The sequence below is a fragment of the Oncorhynchus masou genome, chromosome 31 (assembly GCF_036934945.1).
Source record: "Oncorhynchus masou masou isolate Uvic2021 chromosome 31, UVic_Omas_1.1, whole genome shotgun sequence".
In the NCBI taxonomy this organism is placed as follows: Eukaryota; Metazoa; Chordata; class Actinopteri; order Salmoniformes; family Salmonidae; genus Oncorhynchus; species Oncorhynchus masou.
In genome coordinates, this window is record NC_088242.1 from 94,267,758 (window position 1) to 94,289,848 (window position 22,091).

General features: G+C 44.6%; 1 protein-coding gene across 2 annotated transcripts in view; it reads right to left on the reverse strand.

The window, feature by feature from the left end:
- Window positions 1-22,091, reverse strand: part of LOC135524781 (calmodulin-regulated spectrin-associated protein 2-like) — a 125,694-nt gene that overhangs the window by 3,530 nt on the left and 100,073 nt on the right. For both annotated transcript variants that reach the window (XM_064952597.1, XM_064952598.1), the window contains 9 exons: window positions 16,106-16,196; window positions 15,863-15,962; window positions 10,147-10,178; window positions 9,971-10,034; window positions 7,666-9,778; window positions 5,850-5,986; window positions 5,209-5,429; window positions 3,654-3,825; window positions 160-275 (listed from right to left, as the gene is read on the reverse strand). In XM_064952597.1, the coding sequence (XP_064808669.1) occupies window positions 160-275; window positions 3,654-3,825; window positions 5,209-5,429; window positions 5,850-5,986; window positions 7,666-9,778; window positions 9,971-10,034; window positions 10,147-10,178; window positions 15,863-15,962; window positions 16,106-16,196 (3,046 nt within the window). The remainder of the gene's footprint in view (window positions 1-159; window positions 276-3,653; window positions 3,826-5,208; window positions 5,430-5,849; window positions 5,987-7,665; window positions 9,779-9,970; window positions 10,035-10,146; window positions 10,179-15,862; window positions 15,963-16,105; window positions 16,197-22,091) is intronic.

Sequence of the window (22,091 nt, forward strand, 5' to 3'; positions counted from 1 at the left end):
AAAATATGATAGCAATTTAAAATGATGAATTGGACACAAAATCAGATGTCTAAACAGCATGACGTGTCCCGCTGTATTTCAGCACTTCACAAAGATAATCAAGATCAATTATAACACAGCTAATAAATGTGTCTTAGTGGCGATGAGGTGACCACCCACCGGTGTACTCGGTGTTTGACTTCACAGATGAGGCAGTGGAGCCACTCTCCCAATCGTCCTCCCCAGTCCGGCTCCCAGATCGACAAGGGGACAGAAAACCATCTGCAGAATCAGGCCTGACACACACACACACACACACACACACACACACACACACACACACACACACACACACTTCGGTCACCTCTCTTTACGGGCTGTTACCTCATATGTAGAGTATAGCATCTTTAAGGGCTTCAGTACAGGCTATTTGTGTGCAAAGTACAAACAGTGTCTACCCTAAAAATGTAATACTTTTGACAGGAATGGGCTTTGGTCAGTACTGTTCTTTGTATACCAAGTACAAGCTTTCTCAAGAGCTCTACACAGTCTAAGCAAACGGAGCCGTTGGAGGTCCGTTTTGAGTCGCGGTCCAAAGATTCAGCCGCACAAAATGTACGTGACTCCGTTTTCTTAGACTTCAAATAACTGTGAAGCAATGTGATGAAATCAAGTCCTCTATGGGGATAGTTACAACAAACACCTATATCTCAACCAGCACATCTGGTTGAGACAGACTTAGTATGGGGAAGAGGTGACAGTCTGTTTGTGAAAGCAGCAAGTGGAATATAGGGCAAAAAGCATTAAAGCAGGGGTTGATGGAGAGATCTGACAAAGTCACAGTGAAGGGTTTTGGTGGGACCATTAGGCATCACATGGTTCACGTTCATAAGACACCAAACGGATGAAAACATTGCAAACGTGTTCCTTTGCGTGCCCTAATGAACATAGCCCTGTACTTGGTATTGGCCCAGTGTCTTAAGACTTGCCATTAGAACTCACATTCTTACATTTACATTTTAGTCATTTAGCAGACTCTCTGATCCAGAGACACTACAGTAGTGAGTCATTTAGCAGACTCTCTGATCCAGAGCCACTACAGTGGTGAGTCATTTAGCAGACTCTCTTATCCAGAGCGACTACAGTAGTGAGTCATTTAGCAGACTCTCTGATCCAGAGCCTCTACAGTAATGAGTCATTTAGCAGAATCTCTTATCCAGAGCCACTACAGTAGTGAGTCATTTAGCAGACTCTCTGATCCAGAGCCTCTACAGTAATGAGTCATTTAGCAGACTCTCTGATCCAGAGCCACTACAGTAGTGAGTCTTTTAGCAGACTCTCTGATCCAGAGATACTACAGTAGTGAGTCATTTAGCAGACTCTCTGATCCAGAGCCTCTACAGTAGTGAGTCATTTAGCAGACTCTCTGATCCAGAGACACTACAGTAATGAGTCATTTAGCAGACTCTCTTATCCAGAGCCACTAAACAGTAGTGAGTCATACTGGTGGGAATCAAACCCACAACCCTAGCATTGCTAGTGCCATGCTCTACCAACTGAGCTACACATCTACAGAAGCTGGGAGAGTGAGGTGGCTTCAGGTTTAAACTACTACACAGGAACTAACCTTCTCCGTCTCAGTTTAGGAGAGCTCAGTAAGAAGCACAGACTGCCAGAGTGTAAGCTGGCACTTCTGACAGTTCCAGAACATTAGGAGGTCAAAGAGAGAGTACGTAAGAAAGAGAGGGTAGGTGAGAGAGGATAGGTAAGAAAAAGGGTAGGTAAGAAAGGGTAGGTAAGAAAGGGTAGGTAAGAGAGGGTAGGTAAGAGAGGGTAGGTAAAGAAAGAGAGGGTAGGTAAAGAAAGAGAGGGTAGGTAAGAAAGCGAGGGGAGGTAAGAAAGCGAGGGGAGGTAAGAAAGCGAGGGTAGGTAAGAAAGCGAGGGTAGGTAAGAAAGCGAGGGTAGGTAAGAAAGCGAGGGTAGGTAAGAAAGCGAGGGTAGGTAAGAAAGCGGGGGTAGGTAAGAAAGCGGGGGTAGCTAAGAAAGAGGGGGTAGGTAAGAAAGAGGGGGTAGCTAAGAAAGAGGGGTAGCTAAGAAAGAGGGGGTAGGTAAGAAAGAGGGGGTAGGTAAGAAAGAGGGGGTAGGTTAGAAAGAGAGGATAGGTAAGAAAGAGAGGATAGGTAAGAAAGCGAGGGTAGGTAAGAAAGCGAGGGTAGGTAAGAAAGAGAAGGTAGGTAAGAAAGAGAAGGTAGGTAAGAAAGAGAGGATAGGTAAGAAAGAGAGGATAGGTAAGAAAGAGAGGATAGGTAAGAAAGAGAGGGTAGGTAGAAAGAGAGGGTAGGTAGAAAGAGAGGGTAGGTAGAAAGAGAGGGTAGGTAGAAAGAGAGGATAGGTAAGAAAGAGAGGATAGGTAAGAAAGAGAGGATAGGTAAGAAAGAGAGGATAGGTAAGAAAGAGAGGGTAGGTAGAAAGAGAGGGTAGGTAGAAAGAGAGGGTAGGTAGAAAGAGAGGATAGGTAAGAAAGAGGGTAGGTAAGAAAGAGAGGATAGGTAAGAAAGAGAGGATAGGTAAGAAAGAGGGTAGGTAAGAAAGAGAGGATAGGTAAGAGAGAGGGTAGGTAGAAAGAGAGGGTAGGTAGAAAGAGAGGGTAGGTAGAAAGAGAGGGTAGGTAGAAAGAGAGGATAGGTAAGAAAGAGAGGATAGGTAAGAAAGAGAGGATAGGTAAGAAAGAGAGGATAGGTAAGAAAGAGAGGATAGGTAAGAAAGAGAGGGTAGGTAGAAAGAGAGGGTAGGTAGAAAGAGAGGGTAGGTAGAAAGAGAGGATAGGTAAGAAAGAGGGTAGGTAAGAAAGAGAGGATAGGTAAGAAAGAGAGGATAGGTAAGAAAGAGAGGATAGGTAAGAAAGAGAGGATAGGTAAGAAAGAGAGGATAGGTAAGAAAGAGAGGATAGGTAAGAAAGAGAGGATAGGTAAGAAAGAGGGTAGGTAAGAAAGAGAGGATAGGTAAGAGAGAGGGTAGGTAGAAAGAGAGGGTAGGTAGAAAGAGAGGGTAGGTAAGAAAGAGAGGGTAGGTAGAAAGAGAGGGTAGGTAGAAAGAGAGGGTAGGTAGAAAGAGAGGATAGGTAAGAAAGAGGGTAGGTAAGAAAGAGAGGATAGGTAAGAAAGAGAGGATAGGTAAGAAAGAGGGTAGGTAAGAAAGAGAGGATAGGTAAGAGAGAGGGTAGGTAGAAAGAGAGGGTAGGTAGAAAGAGAGGGTAGGTAAGAAAGAGAGGGTAGGTAAGAAAGAGAGGGTAGGTAAGAAAGAGAGGGTAGGTAGAAAGAGAGGGTAGGTAGAAAGAGAGGGTAGGTAAGAAAGAGAGGGTAGGTAAGAAAGAGAGGATAGGTAAGAAAGAGAGGATAGGTAAGAAAAGAAGAGTGCAGAGAATATAGAACGCGTTAGCTGGGTTAAAAGCTGTTGGCTGGAGAAAGGGGTTAACAAAGTCGGTCAGAAGTGATACTCAAGTTCAATGAAACAGTGTCAATAGTGTAATTTTAGGATGAATCCTAATTTCCACTTAAGTCAAATTGAAAGGTCAAGTTAGGATTCACCACTTAAGAGTAGAAGAAATGTGATGAAATTCAAGTACGCCTACATATGCATCAGTTTTATATACTGTAAACAGAAAGGTGTCTTACCTTGCTGTTCTCTTCTCAGATTGCACAGTGTCGCTGTCCCCCAGGTTGAGAGAGGCCAGAGACAAGCTGTCCCCCAGGTTGAGAGAGGCCAGAGACAAGCTGTCCCCCAGGTTGAGAGAGGCCAGAGACGAGCTGTCCCCCAGGTTGAGAGAGGCCAGAGACGAGCTGGGCACTGAAAAAACACGAAGTTGTGAAACCTAGATGTGAAACACAAGTTTGGCCAAAGACTGGACCACACAGTTACACTACGATCACAGACACGATGCCGTCCATCACACTTTGTGCCCACCTTGTCACGACTATCTGCAGCATCATCTGATGTGCGCAAACAAAAACACACCTCCAGTACGGCTCATTCAATTTGACAAGAATTTGATTTGGAGTTCACTTTCATAGTTAAAAACGGACATTGGTTGCCTAGGAACCCACCCAGAGTCCCACATAGCATAATGAAGTGTCTTTGCCAGACTACCAGAGATCGATTCATGCAACACATTACGAGCTCAAATGAGTCAAATTGGTTTGGCAAAGCAGTTAAGAAATCCGTCAGGGTTAACTACTGCATTTAAAATAAGATGCTTTCACAAGGAAGCAATGCAAATGGTTAGTAGCACTAGTAGATGGCATGCAGATCTCTACTACAACTAGAACCTTCTCTGGCATGCCATAAGAAGCCATGCTGAGCTGCAGAGAAACAGTGTTTTATCACAGGTGGCCCTGAGCTGCAGAGAAACAGTGTTTTATCACAGGTGGCCCTGAGCTGCAGAGAAACAGTGTTTTATCACAGGTGGCTCTGAGCTGCAGAGAAACAGTGTTTTATCACAGGTGGCACTGAGCTGCAGAGAAACAGTGTTTTATCACAGGTGGCTCTGAGCTGCAGAGAAACAGTGTTTTATCACAGGTGGCACTGAGCTGCAGAGAAACAGTGTTTTATCACAGGTGGCTCTGAGCTGCAGAGAAACAGTGTTTTATCACAGGTGGCCCTGAGCTGCAGAGAAACAGTGTTTTATCACAGGTGGCCCTGAGCTGCAGAGAAACAGTGTTTTATCACAGGTGGCCCTGAGCTGCAGAGAAACAGTGTTTTATCACAGGTGGCCCTGAGCTGCAGAGAAACAGTGTTTTATCACAGGTGGCACTGAGCTGCAGAGAAACAGTGTTTTATCACAGGTGGCCCTGAGCTGCAGAGAAACAGTGTTTTATCACAGGTGGCCCTGAGCTGCAGAGAAACAGTGTTTTATCACAGGTGGCCCTGAGCTGCAGAGAAACAGTGTTTTATCACAGGTGGCCCTGAGCTGCAGAGAAACAGTGTTTTATCACAGGTGGCCCTGAGCTGCAGAGAAACAGTGTTTTATCACAGGTGGCCCTGAGCTGCAGAGAAACAGTGTTTTATCACAGGTGGCCCTGAGCTGCAGAGAAACAGTGTTTTATCACAGGTGGCCCTGAGCTGCAGAGAAACAGTGTTTTATCACAGGTGGCATGCTCAGGCACAATCGCCACGCCAACACAACACCACCATTGACTCCTGACTCTTGAGAGAGGTCGTCTCCACGGTTACCTGCTGCCCTGGCCGGGGATCTGGAGGAGTCCATGCTGTCCCGGTGGATGGACCTGGGCCGGGCTCTCCTATGCTTGGCGCCGGACGGCCGCTGCGGCTTCACCACGGTGTCCATGTCCTCCATGAGCTTCAGCTGCTTCCTCCTCAGGTACTCCTGCTTGATTAACTCCCGGCGAGTTTTCTCATCTTCCTTCCTCGCGTGCTCTTCCTCCGCTTTCACTCTGAGAGGGAAGAGGAATGGTCGTTTATGAGCGTCAATAGAAGACAGTAGATTATACTAGATGAAGAACAGCTAAAACTTTGACCGAGACGTAATCAGACATAAACTATAGGATGTAATTGTTCATAGTATGAGACCAAACAATCAGTAGTAAATGTACTTCAATCCATTACATCACCAGTTGATGTACTTTGACAAATACAATTTGATTAATTAACATTTAAAAAGGCATGATGCTCTCATACATATATGCAAAACCACATCCAGACACTCCCACTTGATTGTAGAGTAAACAGGCTTTTAAAACAACTTTTTTTGTTTGTTTAGGTTTTCTCTACAATCAAGTGGGAGTGTCGTGGACGTGGTTTTGCATATATGTATGAGAGCACGCGTGTGGTGGAAGGGAATACATAGCATGCACCGTGACTCCTCCTTCTTCCGCTCTTGCTCCGCCTCCTGCTGCAGCTTCTTCTGCTGCGTTTCCTTGTCCCTCTTCAGCCTCTTCTCCAGGAGAGCAGCTCTCTTCTGAGCCATGTTGTCTTCCCCGTTCCCATCAGCCTTTGGGCAGAGACACACCGTCAGTTACAGCCAGGAACCCATTACAGGGTCGCAATTCACAAAACTTGTATGTCGAACAAACGTGACATGTAGAACAAGGAATCACATTGGCTCTATTTATGGGTTTTCTATCTGCTACGTGGGACACAGTGTGGCTACTGAACGTAGTCCATGAATTCCCTGGCTAATGTGAGCTGTTGTTGTTGTTGTTTTTCTGGTACAGTTAAAAGGAGCAGTTTCACAGACCAAGATTATACAGTAACTATTCCTCTGGACTGAACATCTCTTTAAGTGGAGACTCCCCTGAACATGCTAGCACTGTCAATGGAGACTTTTAATTGATCTGCTGCTCTTTAATTATTTGTTATTCTTATCTCTTACTTTTTTTGAGTGGGTATGTGGGGGGGGGGGTATTTTCGTAACACTATTGTTGGTTAAGGGCTTGTAAAGTAAAGCATTTCACAGTATTTGTCGCATATATGACAAATACAATTTGATTGAACATGGTTTTTAGTCTAAGAGTCTGAGCCCCTTGTTGAGTGTATTAAAGTAATTCTACAACTAAACAGTGAACGGTGCTCTCTTTAATAGCATTTTTTTTTTACCTTTATTTTACTAGGCAAGTCAGTTAAGAACAAATTCTTATTTTCAATGACGGCCTAGGAACAGTGGGTTAACTGCCTGTTCAGGGGCAGAACGACAGATTTTGTACCTTGTCAGCTCGGGGATTTGAACTTGCAACCTTTCGGTTACTAGTCCAATGCTCTAACCACTAGGCTACACTGCCATCACCTGTGCTGACCAATGTTTCTTACTATATAGGCACACTCAAGATCCAATACCACGTGCAAAACCGAATCATTTGATTTCAAATGTGACCTCATCACAACGAGCTCAACAACTAGCTCAACATCTCTGCCAACCCACTTTTCAGCAGCTGCATTTTTAATGATTCACAAGCTCCAGTTTTGTGACCTAGATGAAGCCACAGATGACTGGTTAGTTACCGTCCTCACAATAGGAAGAACCATGTTGTCCTCAGCCCGAACCTATTTAAAGAGCCATTCCTCATCTCATATTAAAAACAGAGTGTTTCCTTTCCAAAAAACAAAGATGGCTGCCAACAGAACCAAAGCAAATGGCTTTGTCATAGAAACTGGGGCACAGGTTGTTTTTTCTTCAATTACTTAGGAAAATAGTACTTTTCGGGCAGCCAAATGTCCAGAATCTGTCATTTACACACTGACGTAATGGCTATTGTTTGGGAGATTATTCAGATGGAAAATATTCCCTAACATTAAAGCCATTCCAACTGTACAGTGAGTGAAACCAGTAATAAAAACAGAAATAGCAACTGTATTTAAAAAGGTCATACAGAACATTTGCCTCTGGGGACACTCTTGAGCCAAAAGGGGTTCTCTAAATGGACAGAAATATTGAAATGAGCAATGGAGGCTCATAATAATGTGTGGAAAAGAGCAATGGAGGCTGCTGAGGGAAGGATGGCTCATAAACACGTGGAAACCATGTGTTTGATGTATTTGATAGCATTCCACCTATTCCCGCTCCAGCCATTACCACGAGCTCATCCTCCCCCAATTAAAGGTGCCACCAACCTCCCGTTTCTCATAACTATTAACAACTAAACAACTTCCACAGTGTATCTTATAACTTCCTACCTTAAAGAAAAAGCCACAGGAGGTTCTCTCGTTATCGCCATAGGTACCGTGCATGCCTTCACTCTCCTCCATCCCCTCTCCCTCCAGGGGCTTGAGCACGTACAGAGGCACCTCAATCAGGTGGCTTCTGGCCTGGCCAAACAGGTCTGAGATAAGGGGGGTCTCTGTGGGGGTGACCGTGAAGGACTCTTTCACTGGCTGGGCCAGCACTTCAGATACGGTCGACACTATTATGGGTTTAATCTCCTCCATTTCCTTCTCCTCCGCATCATCCTTCTTGGAAATCTCTAGTGTCCCTGGTTGTGTTCTCTGGTTGTTTTTGGCTGCGGAGGAGAGTGACGATGCACTAACAGCCTCTCTCTCTGGGGATAGCACATGCTCAGTGTCCCCGTCTCCGATCTCAGGGGTTTCACCGGTGGGTTTGTCCCCCATGTAGGTGAAAGCCATGGCCTGGCATGGGGAGAAGCGGCGCAGGCGGGGGAGGCTGTCCACGGACTGGGGCGCCGTCAGGCAGCGGTTATAGGGGGCCAGCTTAAGCTCGCTGGGGCGAGGCGTGCGGGGGTTCCGTGAGTGGAAGGAGGCCGACTTCCTCTTGATGCTGGTGGGCGAGCGGTGTGCGGAGCGGGGCGAGTCTGTCGGGGAGGGCGAGTCGGAGGAGTGGACAGAGGCGCGAGCATATTTCTGGGGTGAGGGCTGGGTCTCGGGAGGGGGAATGACCCAGGCCTGTTGTTGCCGTTGTTCCCTCATGGCCATGATGACCTCCTGCTGCTGGGCCAGGCGCTGCATCTCCATCTGCAGGAAGCCCAGTGAGTGGTTGAGCTTCTCCATGGAGCGTGTGTAGTTCGCTAGATCCACCTCGCTGGGACCTTGACCTCCCTCTTCCCCCGTGCTTCTTCCTGGGGATTTCAGCCAGCAGACCCCGAAGGGCGCCTGCCCCTGCTCGGCCCCATCAGGCGTGTCCACTTTGCTTCTCCCACTTTTCCTCTCCTTCTCTGCAGTCATCTTCCCCCTTTCCTCCCCTCCTCCTCCTCCTACTACTGAGGCACAGTCGGCCTTCCTCTTGACCACGTCCAGGAAAGTAGAGTGGTCCATCCTCTGGCGGTGAAGCGTAAACGCTGCCTCCACCTTCTTCTTCTGCGTCTCAATGGCTTTCCGCTTCTCCTCCAGGCGCATGCGCAGCTGAACCATCTCCGTTGCCATGGCCTGAGCCGGGTCACTAGGTGGAGGGGCCAAGGCTGGCCCAGTGGGAGGGGCTTGGGTAAGGGCCATGCTCTGTTGATGAACGGGGCTGTGCTCTGGGGTGGGTGCCCAGGAGACGGACAGGGGGAGGCCCAGTTCTGAGCCCTCGGGGGTGGTCTTGAGGGAGCTGCCCCCCCCGCTGCTACTGCTGCTCGTTCGTCTCCCTGATTCGGGTTTGCTGAGCTTCCGGAACTTCTGCTCTGCGAAGCTGGTCATCTTGATGCCGGAGCTAGTGGAGGGAGATTTGCCGTAGCTTGAGCTGCTGAGGCAGGGGCTGAGTGTGCCCATGTCCAGCTCTATGCTCGTAGCTTCCCCCAGCGAAGAGTCCTCGTCCAGCATCTCGGCGATGTCCTCCGTCCTCAAGTGGATGTCTGTGTCCACCTCTGTGGTTTTAGTGGTGTTCAGTGAGTCCAGGTCCATGTTCTCCTGTTGGGCCTTGGGGTGCAGGCCGACTACACCTCTTCCTCGGTTTTGACTGTGCAGGAAGAAGCCATGGTTGATACCCTCCGTCAGGGAGCATTGTGGGGGATTCCTCCCGATGTTGTGGATGATCTGCAGGGCCTCCTCTATGCTGGGTATGGCTGCTCCTTTTCCATGCCCATCCAGGTCTGAGGAGCCATTGGGTTGCGGTCTGCCAGGCTGTCTTGGCAGATCGGGGCCTGCTAAGCTGTCCGGGCAGCCCTCCTCCTCAATGCCCATGCCCTGCCCATTGATGGGCTGGAAGGACAGGATCCTTTTCATGCCCCGGGGCATTTGGTGGATCTTGAAGCCCTCTGTGCTGGTAGAGCGAGTCACGGCATGGCCGGGGGGAGTAGACGTCTGGGCGTCCTCTTTGTCGAAAGGAATGTCGAAGGATACCCCGTAAGGCCCAGACCTGGTAAAAACAAACCGTCCGTCCATCCATTGTTATGTGTAGTGCTTTTAATAATCCCACAGCCCAAAAACTAAGACACAACTAAACCAGTGTAATGTAAGCATAACAGGCGTACGGTTTCACATCAGAAACATCCTACTCATATATACCAAACGATAATGCCAATTTATTCACATCGTCCGTGACACTCACCTTTTCTCCTTGGACCAGGTTCCTACGTCCACAAAGGACATTGAGGTCGATCTCTTCATTTCACCTGGATGATGAGAATGAACAAAATAAACATTGAATATCAGATATAAGGGACTCCATTCAAATTCAATTGTTTATTAATGTTGAAAGCCAAAAGTTTGAAGTGATCTTGTTACCCGAGTTCCTAGGTTGAGGCCGGAGAGGCAGACTAGAGAGAGAGACATTTAGAAAATTAGATTGACAAATCATGAAAGCTTTTTTTTTTAAGCTTTGGCCCCCATAGCTTGAGCAATATATCATGTATGTCCAACACAGAATACCATTCCATATAAGTTTGTATAACATCTACCCAATATCCCCTGTAGTTGCTGTAACTTTTAACAGATAACCACATCAAAATAATCCAGGTCAGAAGAGCTTTGGCGTGCTGTATTGTACTGAATTGTACTGTGCTGAACCGAGTTGTATTGAACTGTGCTGAACCGAGTTGTATTGAACTGTGCTGAACCGAGTTGTATTGAACTGAGCTGAACCGAGTTGTATTGATCTGAGCTGAACCGAGTTGTATTGAACTGAGCTGAACTGAGTTGTATTGATCTGAGCTGAACTGAGTTGTATTGCATTGAGCTGAACTGAGTTGTATTGAACTGAGCTGAACTGAGTTGTATTGCATTGAGCTGAACTGAGTTGTATTGAACTGAGCTGAACTGAGTTGTATTGCATTGAGCTGAACTGAGTTGTATTGAACTGAGCTGTATTGATCTGAGCTGTATTGAACTGAGCTGTATTGAACTGAGCTGTATTGAATTGAACTGAGATGAATTGAACTGAACTGAGCTGTATTGAACTGAACTGAGCTGTATTGAATTGAACTGAGCTGAATTGAACTGAATTGAACTGAGCTGTATTGAACTGAATTGAACTGAGCTGTATTGAACTGAGCTGAATTGAACTGAACTGTATTGAACTGAACTGTATTGAATTGAACTGAACTGTATTGAATTGAACTGTATTGAACTGAGCTGTATTGAACTGTATTGAACTGTATTGAATTGAACTGTATTGAACTGAGCTGAATTGAACTGTATTGAATTGAACTGTATTAAACTGTATTAAATTGAATTGAACTGGGCTGAATTGAACTGAACTGAATTGAACTGAGCTGAACTGTATTGAACTGAATTGAGCTGAACTGAGCTGCATTGAACTGAATTGAACTGAGCTGTATTGAACTGAGCTGAATTGAACGGAGCTGAATTGAACGGAGCTGAATTGAACGGAGCTGTATTGAACTGAATTGAACTGAGCTGTATTGAACTGAGCTGTATTGAACTGAATTGAACTGAGCTGTATTGAACTGAATTGAACTGAGCTGTATTGAACTGCATTGAACTGAACTGTATTGAATTGAACTGAACTGTATTGAATTGAACTGTATTGAACTGAGCTGAATTGAATTGTATTGAACTGAGCTGAATTGAACTGTATTGAATTGAACTGTATTGAACTGTATTGAATTGAATTGAACTGGGCTGAATTGAACTGAGCTGAATTGAACTGAACTGTATTGAACTGAATTGAACTGAACTGTATTGAACTGAACTGTATTGAACTGTATTGAACTGAGCTGTATTGAACTGTATTGAACTGTATTGAATTGAACTGTATTGAACTGAGCTGAATTGAACTGTATTGAATTGAACTGTATTAAACTGTATTAAATTGAATTGAACTGGGCTGAATTGAACTGAACTGAATTGAACTGAGCTGAACTGTATTGAACTGAATTGAGCTGAATTGAACTGAATTGAACTGAGCTGTATTGAACTGAGCTGAATTGAAATGAATTGAACTGAGCTGAATTGAACTGAATTGAACTGAGCTGTATTGAACTGAATTGAACTGAGCTGTATTGAACTGAGCTGTATTGAACTGAGCTGTATTGAACTGAATTGAACTGTATTGAATTGAACTGTATTGAACTGTATTGAATTTAATTGTATTGAACTGAGCTGAATTGAACTGTATTGAACTGTATTGAACTGTATTGAATTGAATTGAACTGAGCTGAATTGATCTGAGCTGAACTGTATTGAACCCACCTAAGTAATATAATGTGTGCTACTGCAGTTCTATTGTAGTTGTTAGGTCATTATTGTAAAAGACAATGTTTTCTTCATAATGACTAGTCTCTTCCCACAGTGGAGCATGCAGGGCACCTTGGGTCTGGCGAGAGAGACCAGACTTCTCAATAACCAAACGCAACATGTCAAGTGTTGGTTCCATGTTTCATGAGGTGAAATAAAAGATCCCCGAAATGTTCCATATGCACAAAAAGCTTATTTCTCTCAATTTTTGTGCATACATTTGTTTACATCTTTGTTAGTGAGCATCTCTCCTTTGCCAATATAATCCATCCACCTGACAGGTGTGGCATATCAAGAAATCGATTAAACAGCATGATCAAAACACAGAGTTTTGAGGGAGCGTGCAATTGGAATGCTGACTGCAGGAATGTCCACCAAAGCTGTTGCCAGAGATTTGAATGTTCATTTCTCTACCATAAGCCGACTCCAATGTCGTTTTAGAGAATTTGTCAGTACGTCCAACTAGCTACACAATCGCAGACCATGCGTAACCACGCCAGCCCAGGACCTCTAAATCCAGGTTATGCACCTGCAGGATCATCTGAGACCAGCCACCTGGACCGCTAATGAAACCGAGGAGAAACTGTCTGTATTAAAGCCTTTTTGTGGGGGAAAACTAATTCTGATTGGCTTGGCCTGGCTCCCAAGTGGGTGGGCCTACGCCCTCTAAGGCCCACCCATGGCTGCGTACCTGCCCATAGATTAGGGCCTAATTTATTTAAATTGACTGATTTCCTTGTGAACTGTAACTCAGCAAAATTGTTGAAATTACTGCATGTTACATTTACATACAGTACCAGTCAAAATATTGGACACCTACTCATTCATTTTTTTAAAACTATTTTTCTACATTGTAGAATACTAGTGAAGACATCAAAACTATCAAAATTACACATATGGAATCATGTAGTAACCAAAAAAGTGTTAAACTAATCTAAATCTATTTTATATTTGAGATTCTTCAAAGTAGCCACCCTTTGCCTTGATTACAGTGTTGCACACTCTTGGCATTCTCTCAACCAGTTTCACCTAGAATGCTTTTCCAACGCGCTGAGCACTTGTTGGCTGCTTTTCCTTAACTCTGCGGTCCAACTCATCCCGAGCCATTGCAAATGGGTTGAGGTCGGGTGATTGTTGAGGCCAGGTCATCTGATGCAACACTCCATCACTCTCCTTCTTGGTCAAATAGCTCTTACACAGCCTGGAGGTATGTTTTGGGTCATTGTCCTGTTAAACAAAAAATGATAGTCCCATTAAGCGCAAAGAGTTGGATGGGGAGCTTTGCTGCACAGCTATTTTCAGCTCTCTCCAGAGATGTTCGATCGGGTTCAAATCCTGGCTCTGAATGGGCCACTCAAGGACATTCAGAGACTTGTCCCGAAGCCACTTCCGTGTTGTTGCTGTGTGCTTAGGGTATTTGTCCTTAGGAAGGTGAACATTTGACCCAGTCTGAAGTCCTGAGCAGGTTTTCATCAAGGATCTCTCTGTACTTTGCTCCATTAATCTTGGCCTCGATCCTGACTAGTCTCCCAATCCCTGCCACTGGAAAACGTCCCCACAGCATGATGATGCCACCACAATGCTTCACCGTAGGGATGGTGCCAGGTTTCCTCAAGACGTGACATTCAGGCCAAAGAGTTCCATATTGGTTTCATCAGACCAGAGAATCTTGTTTCTCATGGTCTGGGAGTCCTTTAGGTGCCTTTTGGCAAACTCCAAGTGGGCTGTCATGTGCCTTTTACTGAGGAGTGATTCCGTCTGGCCACTCTACCATAAAGGCCTGATTGGTGGAGTGCTGCAGAGATGGTTGTCCTTCTGGAAGGTTCTCCCATCTCCACAGAGGAACTCTATATATATATATATATATATATTCCTTTGGGAAAGTATTCAGACCTTGACTTTTTCCACATTGTGTTACGTTACAGCCTTATTCAGACCCTTTGCTATGAAACTCGAAATTGAGCTCAGGTGCATCCTGTTTCCATTTTTTTTTTTTTTACCTGTATTTAACTCGGCAAGTCAGTTAAGAACAAATTCTTATTTTCAATGACGGCCTAGGAACAGTGGGTTAACTGCCTGTTCAGGGGCAGAATGGCAGATTTGTACCTTGTCAGCTCAGGGGTTTGAACTTGCAACCTTCCGGTTGCTAGTCCAACGCTCTAAACACTAGGCTACCCTGCCGCCCCATTGATCATCTCTTGAGATTTTTCTACAACTATATATATATACACACTGTTTTTGCCATTTAGCACTTTTATCTAAAGGGACCTACATTTTTGGGGAAAAGGTTTCCAAAAGGGCTCTTTGACTGTCCCCATAGGAGAACCCTTTTTGGATCCAGGTAGAACTATTTTGGGTTCCATGTAGAACCATCTGTGGAAAGGGTTCTACATCAAATTAAGTTGTATTTGTCACATGCGTCGAACACAACAGGTTAACCAACAAGGTAACATTTTTAAAAAAGTTTAGAAACATTTGCTAAACTAAAAAGGAAAAATATAGTAAAACAATACAATAACAATAACGAGGCTATTTACAAGGAGTACCGGAACCGGGTCAATGTGCAGGGGTATGAGTTAGTCGAGGTCATTGAGGTCATATGTACATGTAGGTAGAGGTAAAGTCTATGCATAGATAATTAACAGTGACTAGCAGCAGTGTATGTAAAGAGTGTGAAGGAATGTGAATGTACGTGTGTGTGTGTGTGTGTGGTGTGTTGGAGTGTCAGTGTAGTATGTGTGAGTGTGTGAGTGTGGTGTGTTGGAGTGTCAGTGTAGTATGTGTGAGTGTGTGAGTGTGTGAGTGTGTGGTTAGAGTCGAGTGAGTGTACATCGAGCCTGTTCAGGAGAGTCAGTGCAAATAGTCCGGGTCGCCACGTGATTAACTGTTCAGCAGTCTAATGGCTTGGTGGTAGAAGCTTGTTTAGAAGCCTCTTGGACCTAAACTTGGCGCTCCGGTACCGCTTGCCGTGCGGTACCAGAGAGAACAGTCTGTGACTTGGGTGGCCATTTTTAGGGCCTTCCTCTGACACCACCTGGTATAGAGGTCCTGGATGGCAGGAAGCTCAGCCCCAATGCTGTACTGGGCCCTCCACACTACCCTCTGTAGCGCCTTGCAGTCGGATGTCGGGCAGTTGCCGTACCAGGCTGTGATGCAACCAGTCAGGATGCTCTCGATGGTGCAGCTGTAGAACCTTTTGAGGATCTGACGTCAAAATATCTTCAGCCTCCTGAGGGTTACTGCACTGTTGGAGCTACATCCACAATAACATCTGCTAAATATGTGTATGCGACCAATAACATTTTATTTTATTTGAATAGGTGTTGGCGTGCCCTCTTAACAACTGTCTTGGTGTGTTTGGACCATAGTGATGTGGAACTCAAAAGGGTTCTTACCTGGAAACAATAGGGTTCTACCTGGAACCAAATGGGTTCTACCTGGAACCAAAAATAATTATACATGGAACCAAATGGGTTCTACCTGGAACCAAAAATAATTCTACATGGAACCAAATGGGTTCTACCTGGAACCAAAAATAATTCTACCTGGAACCAAAAATAATTCTACATGGAACCAAATGGGTTCTACCTGGAACCAAAAATATTTCTACCTGGAACCAAAAAGGGTTATTGAAATGGGAAGAGTGCAGTGTGTGCATACATTTTCTTATGGGTTCCCCCAGTGGGAATCAAACATGCTGTAACAACTGAGTCTCACTGGACCATTCAGGAATAACAGATAGTACCTGGGTGGTTCTGGGCTGGGCGGTCTCTCCATGAAGCTCTTCTTGGTGACATTGGAGATGGGAACTGAGGGAATGTTCCGCAACGATGTGAGGGCTGGCTCTGAAAACACAAACACCATAACTCTCATTAAAACAAATCCATAGAGCAGGAATGATTTCACTGGGATGTCTGAAGGTTTGCCAAAAAAAAAATGAAAAATAAAAAACTGTTCTGAAGTACGAAACACGACTTCCTCATCTTACCTTCAGTTTCCAGAACTCGTGGTTGTACAAAGGAGGGTTTCACCTCTTCAAACCAACAGAACAGCTCGGCCAGGAACACAAGGTAGTTATTCTGGAAAAGACCAAAACACAGACAGGATATGGGGTTGAGGCATGTGGTAAATAGAGAGAGGACTGTCTGCAACCATTAACATTAACAGTGACCAACACCTGCAACATGAACTCGTTGAGAAAGGCATGACAGTTCACAATTGTCAAATGTAGTATACCTGAGAATCCACAAGATGTCTCTGTTAACTTCAAACTTTTTTTTATTTTTTTTATCAGTCAGTACACATCATAAATACTTAATGGTCAGTTACGGTCAGTTTTTGAAATTCTCTTAACAAAACAACTTTATTATAGACCAATCCACCAAACTTTTAAGGGTAAGAATGTGAGCTCCCTCAGTTACTTCTCTCATCTCATTTATACAGTATTTCCCCCTAATATTTTTTATTTGACCTTTATTTAACCAGGTAGGCTTGAGAACAAGTTCTCATTTACAACTGAGACCTGGCCAAGATAAAGCAAAGCAGTGTGACACAGACAACAACTGAGAATTGCACATGGAGTAAACAATAAAACAAGCCAATAACACAATATACAAGTCAATGACACAGTAGAAAAAATAAAGTCTATATACAGTGTGTGCAAAAGGCATGAGGAGGTAAGGCAATAAATAGGCCATAGTAGCGAATAATTACAATTTAGCAGATTAACACTGGAGAGATAAATGAGCAGATGATGATGTGCAAGTAGAGGTACCGGTGTGCAAAAGAGAAGAAAAGTAAATAAAATAAAAACAGTATGGGGATGAGGTAGGTAAATTGGGTGGGCTATTTACAGATGGACTATGTACAGCTGCAGCGATCGGTTAACTGCTCAGATAGCTGATGTTTAAAGTTGGTGAGGGAAATAAAAGTCTCCAGCTTCAATTTTTGCAATTCGTTCCAGTCACTGGCAGCAGAGAACTGTAATGAAAGCCGGCCAAATGAGGTGTTGGCTTTGGGGATGGGTGTTGTTATCGTGACCAGTGAATTGAGATAAGGCGGAGCTTTACCTAGCATAGACTTATAGATGACGTGGAGCCAGTGGGTTTGGCAACGAGTATGTAGCGAGGGCCAGCCGACTAGAGCATACAGGTCGCAGTGGTGGGTGGTATAGGGTGACTTGGTAACAAAATGGATGGCACTGTGATAAATCAATCACAGTGAAAACAACAGAGGTGTTTTTATTTTCTTCATATATCCCCAAGGGTCACGTTATTTTTCTTTACAGTACAAGAGTGATCGTGTTAACTTTAATCTATCATTTAGATAATGACATGTGGTACTTATGGCACTCAAATATGCCTCAGTGGGGAAAAAAATGAATAGGACCGTCTGTGGATGTGTATCAACCAATCCTAGAAAAGGAATGTAGGCCTGGTACACAGAGATTGGAAAATCAACCAATCCTAGAAAAGGAATGTAGGCCTGGTACACAGAGATTGGAAAATCAACCAATCCTAGAAAAGGAATGTAGGCCTGGTACACAGAGATTGGAAAATCAACCAATCCTAGAAAAGGAATGTAGGCCTGGTACACAGAGATTGGAAAATCAACCAATCCTAGAAAAGGAATGTAGGCCTGGTACACAGAGATTGGAAAATCAACCAATCCTAGAAAAGGAATGTAGACCTGGTACACAGAGATTGGAAAATCAACCAATCCTAGAAAAGGAATGTAGGCCTGGTACACAGAGATTGGAAAATCAACCAATCCTAGAAAAGGATGTAGGCCTGGTACACAGAGAGCTAGATGACCAATCATGGTGTGTTATTATTACAATTCCTTTGTTACCATCCTTGCCCAGAGTCATGTTCATGAACCACCAAATGGAAGAAAACACACTGTAACAGGGAATGACTACCTGCACTTGTCCAATAAGAGACACTCATTTCCATTGCAATTCATTTTGCTACAGTGTGCCCCAATGAACACGACCCAGGGTTTCACAAGAACGTGTTGACTGTTCAGATATGACCTTGAGTATCCGTGGTGTTCATCAGCTGCAGACAATGGGAACATTCCCTCAATCAGCGCAAAAGGATTGTGTGTGTGTGTGTGTGTCCAGAGATGGGCATTTCTGTTACATGTATTTGAAATACCTATTTCAATGACTTTTTAGTATTTTGTTGTTTGCATTTCACTGGCCTAAACTACACTCCAATGTAGATAGACCTGAAATATATATATTTTTTGTGTGTAAAATACAAAATACTTTCCTATACCATTTTTTAAAGCGGTTCACAATTTTTTGGCCCCCTTTCACCCTGCCTTGGAATCAGAAGGCTGATGGCACTTTAGTGTGAAAAGAGTATCTGGGAAATTATTTAAATGTAAAAAAAATGAACCATTGCAAAGCATGCTGGGTATTATTCTAATGAGCTCCACCCCTGAAACAAGGACAATAACAATACCCAGTGTGCTTTGCAATTTATATATTTTTTTACATAAACATTTAGGTCATTTAGCAGACTTATCCAGAGAGACTTACAGTCGGTGCATTCAACTACGGTAGATAAATAACCACATATATAGGGCTGTGAAGTAATGGATTTATGGATGATAGTAATTGGCCAGCCAAATGACAGCGCTCACCGTAAAATGTTTTTTATTACGTACTTTTTCTCCTCTCCTCCACTCCTGACTGCATGTTCTGGAATTGAAATTGAATTAATAGAATAGGCGTCCCCAATGATGGCATGATGGGTGGATTGGTGGCCATTGTGAGTTTACCCACAGACACAAAGCAGGAAGTAAAATATGTGCTGAAATACGTGCTGTGATTTGTTGATTCAACTCAACTGACATTCTAAAAAAATATATTTCATTACATGAAAACATGAGCATCATTTGAATGAACATTCTACATTACAATGGAAACGATTGCATCACAATACCAGGCAAGTCATTGCGAGTGTAGCCATGAGTTTACCAGTCCAATGACCAGGGTTAGAGGAGATTCCCTTAAATAATAATAATAATAATAATATATCCCATTTAGCAGACGCTTTTGTCCAAAGCGACTTACAAGTCGGCTGGGGCCACTACTTTTACATATGGGTGGCCCCAGTGGGGCCACTTCAATACAGCTACGACGTTTCCGTAGCAGTTTAGGATAACTCACACTGCAGGTTAGGGATAACTCACACAGCAGGTTAGGGATAACTCACACAGCAGGTTAGGGATAACTCACACTGCAGGTTAAGAGAATTAGGTTAAGGCTAGGCATAATAAATACAACTAGTACTATTTTAAATGGAAACCATGAGCAGGTTTTGGTCATGCAGAGCATAGCATGTATCCATAAATGAATTCTAAGAGCAAAGCACATCTTGTTTTTACATTAACAATAATCTCTTCAACCCAAATAACCAGTGATGCAAACCCAGAGCATCAGAATCACTTTGCTCAATATTACAAGGTGGTGATAGCCTCATAACAAACGTTATTAATATTAACGTTGAAATATTTTAATCTCTAATGAATCATGACAGATTATACAGTAGCCAAAGCATTGACAAACAACCATTCGGCCAGAACACCGACAAAAACAACATTATTGAATGGCAAACTCTGTATACAGTACCAACTGAACTACAGTAAACATGATCACAATGATTATGATTCATATATTGTCAACCAAGTTTAATCATTCAAAGTACATTGCTACTTCTGAACAGAATCCCCCCACGCCACCCCCCCCCAATAGCAATCTCTAATCCTATAACATACAGTATAAGAAACAATATCAAGCATTTCTCAACTGCATGTAGTTTCTTCCGGCCTGCTGCACTATTTCTGTAGCCTGGTCCCAGATCTGTCTGTGCCGTCCTGCCAATTCCTATGGTCCTTGTCACACCAGACTGATCTGGGACCAGGCTATAATATATATAGCAGTTAGCTGCAGTAAGCAGCCTACCTCCTCCAGGTCTGTCCAGCTACAGTAACCAGCCTACCTCCTCCAGGTCCAGCTACAGTAACCAGCCTACCTCCTCCAGGTCCAGCTACAGTAACCAGCCTACCTCCTCCAGGTCCAGCTACAGTAACCAGCCTACCTTCTCCAGGTCCAGCTACAGTAACCAGCCTACCTCCTCCAGGTCCAGCTACAGTAACCAGCCTACCTCCTCCAGGTCCAGCTACAGTAACCAGCCTACCTCCTCCAGGTCCAGCTACAGTAACCAGCCTACCTCCTCCAGGTCCAGCTACAGTAACCAGCCTACCTCCTCCAGGTCCAGCTACAGTAACCAGCCTACCTCCTCCAGGTCCAGCTACAGTAACCAGCCTACCTCCTCCAGGTCCAGCTACAGTAACCAGCCTACCTCCTCCAGGTCCAGCTACAGTAACCAGCCTACCTCCTCCAGGTCCAGCTACAGTAACCTGCCTACCTTCTCCAGGTCTGTCCAGCTACAGTAACCAGCCTACCTCCTCCAGGTCCAGCTACAGTAACCAGCCTACCTCCTCCAGGTCCAGCTACAGTAACCAGCCTACCTCCTCCAGGTCCAGCTACAGTAACCAGCCTACCTCCTCCAGGTCCAGCTACAGTAACCTGCCTACCTTCTCCAGGTCTGTCCAGCTACAGTAACCAGCCTACCTTCTCCAGGTCTGTTGCGGAGGCCCTCCCATTAGATTGTGAAGTGATATCTCTCCTAACACACTCTCCAGTCAAAACAGCCAGTCTGTTCTGTCCCCCGGTTTCCTACGGATCTCTCACTCACAACATCGCAACCCTGTCGACTGACAATCCCTCGACTTCGTTGACAGATTTCCCTGTCACTCACTGTTCAGTGGCGGGTTGCCAGATTGGCAGATTTCAGCGTGTCAGTCCATGTCTATGAAAAGAGCTCATTGGTTACCGAATGCAAAACAATGTCGACGCTAAAAATGGAGGGATAATCTGTTTAGCAGGGACCACACTGGTAAACCCGACCCCTCGGTGGGCGCCCACACACAGGATACCAAAGAGCTGTGATGCCATTAAAATCACTTACTGTAGCCAAAAAAAGAGGGTGATTAGACTACAGACGACTGATAGGAAGACAGATAAAAACACAGCCCTCTTATAAGCCAATAGGTTAAAAGCAAGACAGTAGTTTATAAAAACGGTGAAACTACATCCGACCTCCACAGAGAGAACTCATCATGTACCCTCAATAGATAGCAGCACAATTGTGATTAAGCTTGTTATCAACGTTAGACGATTCAAAATGTCTTACTCCTTTTCATTTTCAGTCTGCAGATGGCAATTTAGATTGGCAGTGAATTCATTAAATATAATGTGTGACTCAAAGTGAGGAGGTTGACATGATTTAGTACCAAGGCTTCTAATCATAAACGAAAGAGACTTTCAGGTCTCTGTGTACCCAGGGATAAACACAAGACAGCATGCCGTTTACACGCACATGCACACACACACACACACACACACACACACACACACACTGTCCCTTCAACCTCTCAAATGACACCATGGGCCGGCAGGTAGCCTAGTGGTTAGAGGCAGGTAGCCTAGTGGTTAGTGGCAGGTAGCCTAGTGGTTAGAGGCAGGTAGCCTAGTGGTTAGTGGCAGGTAGCCTAGTGGTTAGTGGCAGGTAGCCTAGTGGTTAGTGGCAGGTAGCCTAGTGGTTAGAGGCAGGTAGCCTAGTGGTTAGAGGCAGGTAGCCTAGTGGTTAGAGGCAGGTAACCTAGTGGTTAGAGGCAGGTAGCCTAGTGGTTAGTGGCAGGTAGCCTAGTGGTTAGTGGCAGGTAGCCTAGTGGTTAGAGGCAGGTAGCCTAGTGGTTAGTGGCAGGTAGCCTAGTGGTTAGAGGCAGGTAGTCTAGTGGTTAGAGGCAGGTAGCCTAGTGGTTAGAGGCAGGTAGCCTAGTGGTTAGTGGCAGGTAGTCTAGTGGTTAGAGGCAGGTAGCCTCGTGGTTAGTGGCAG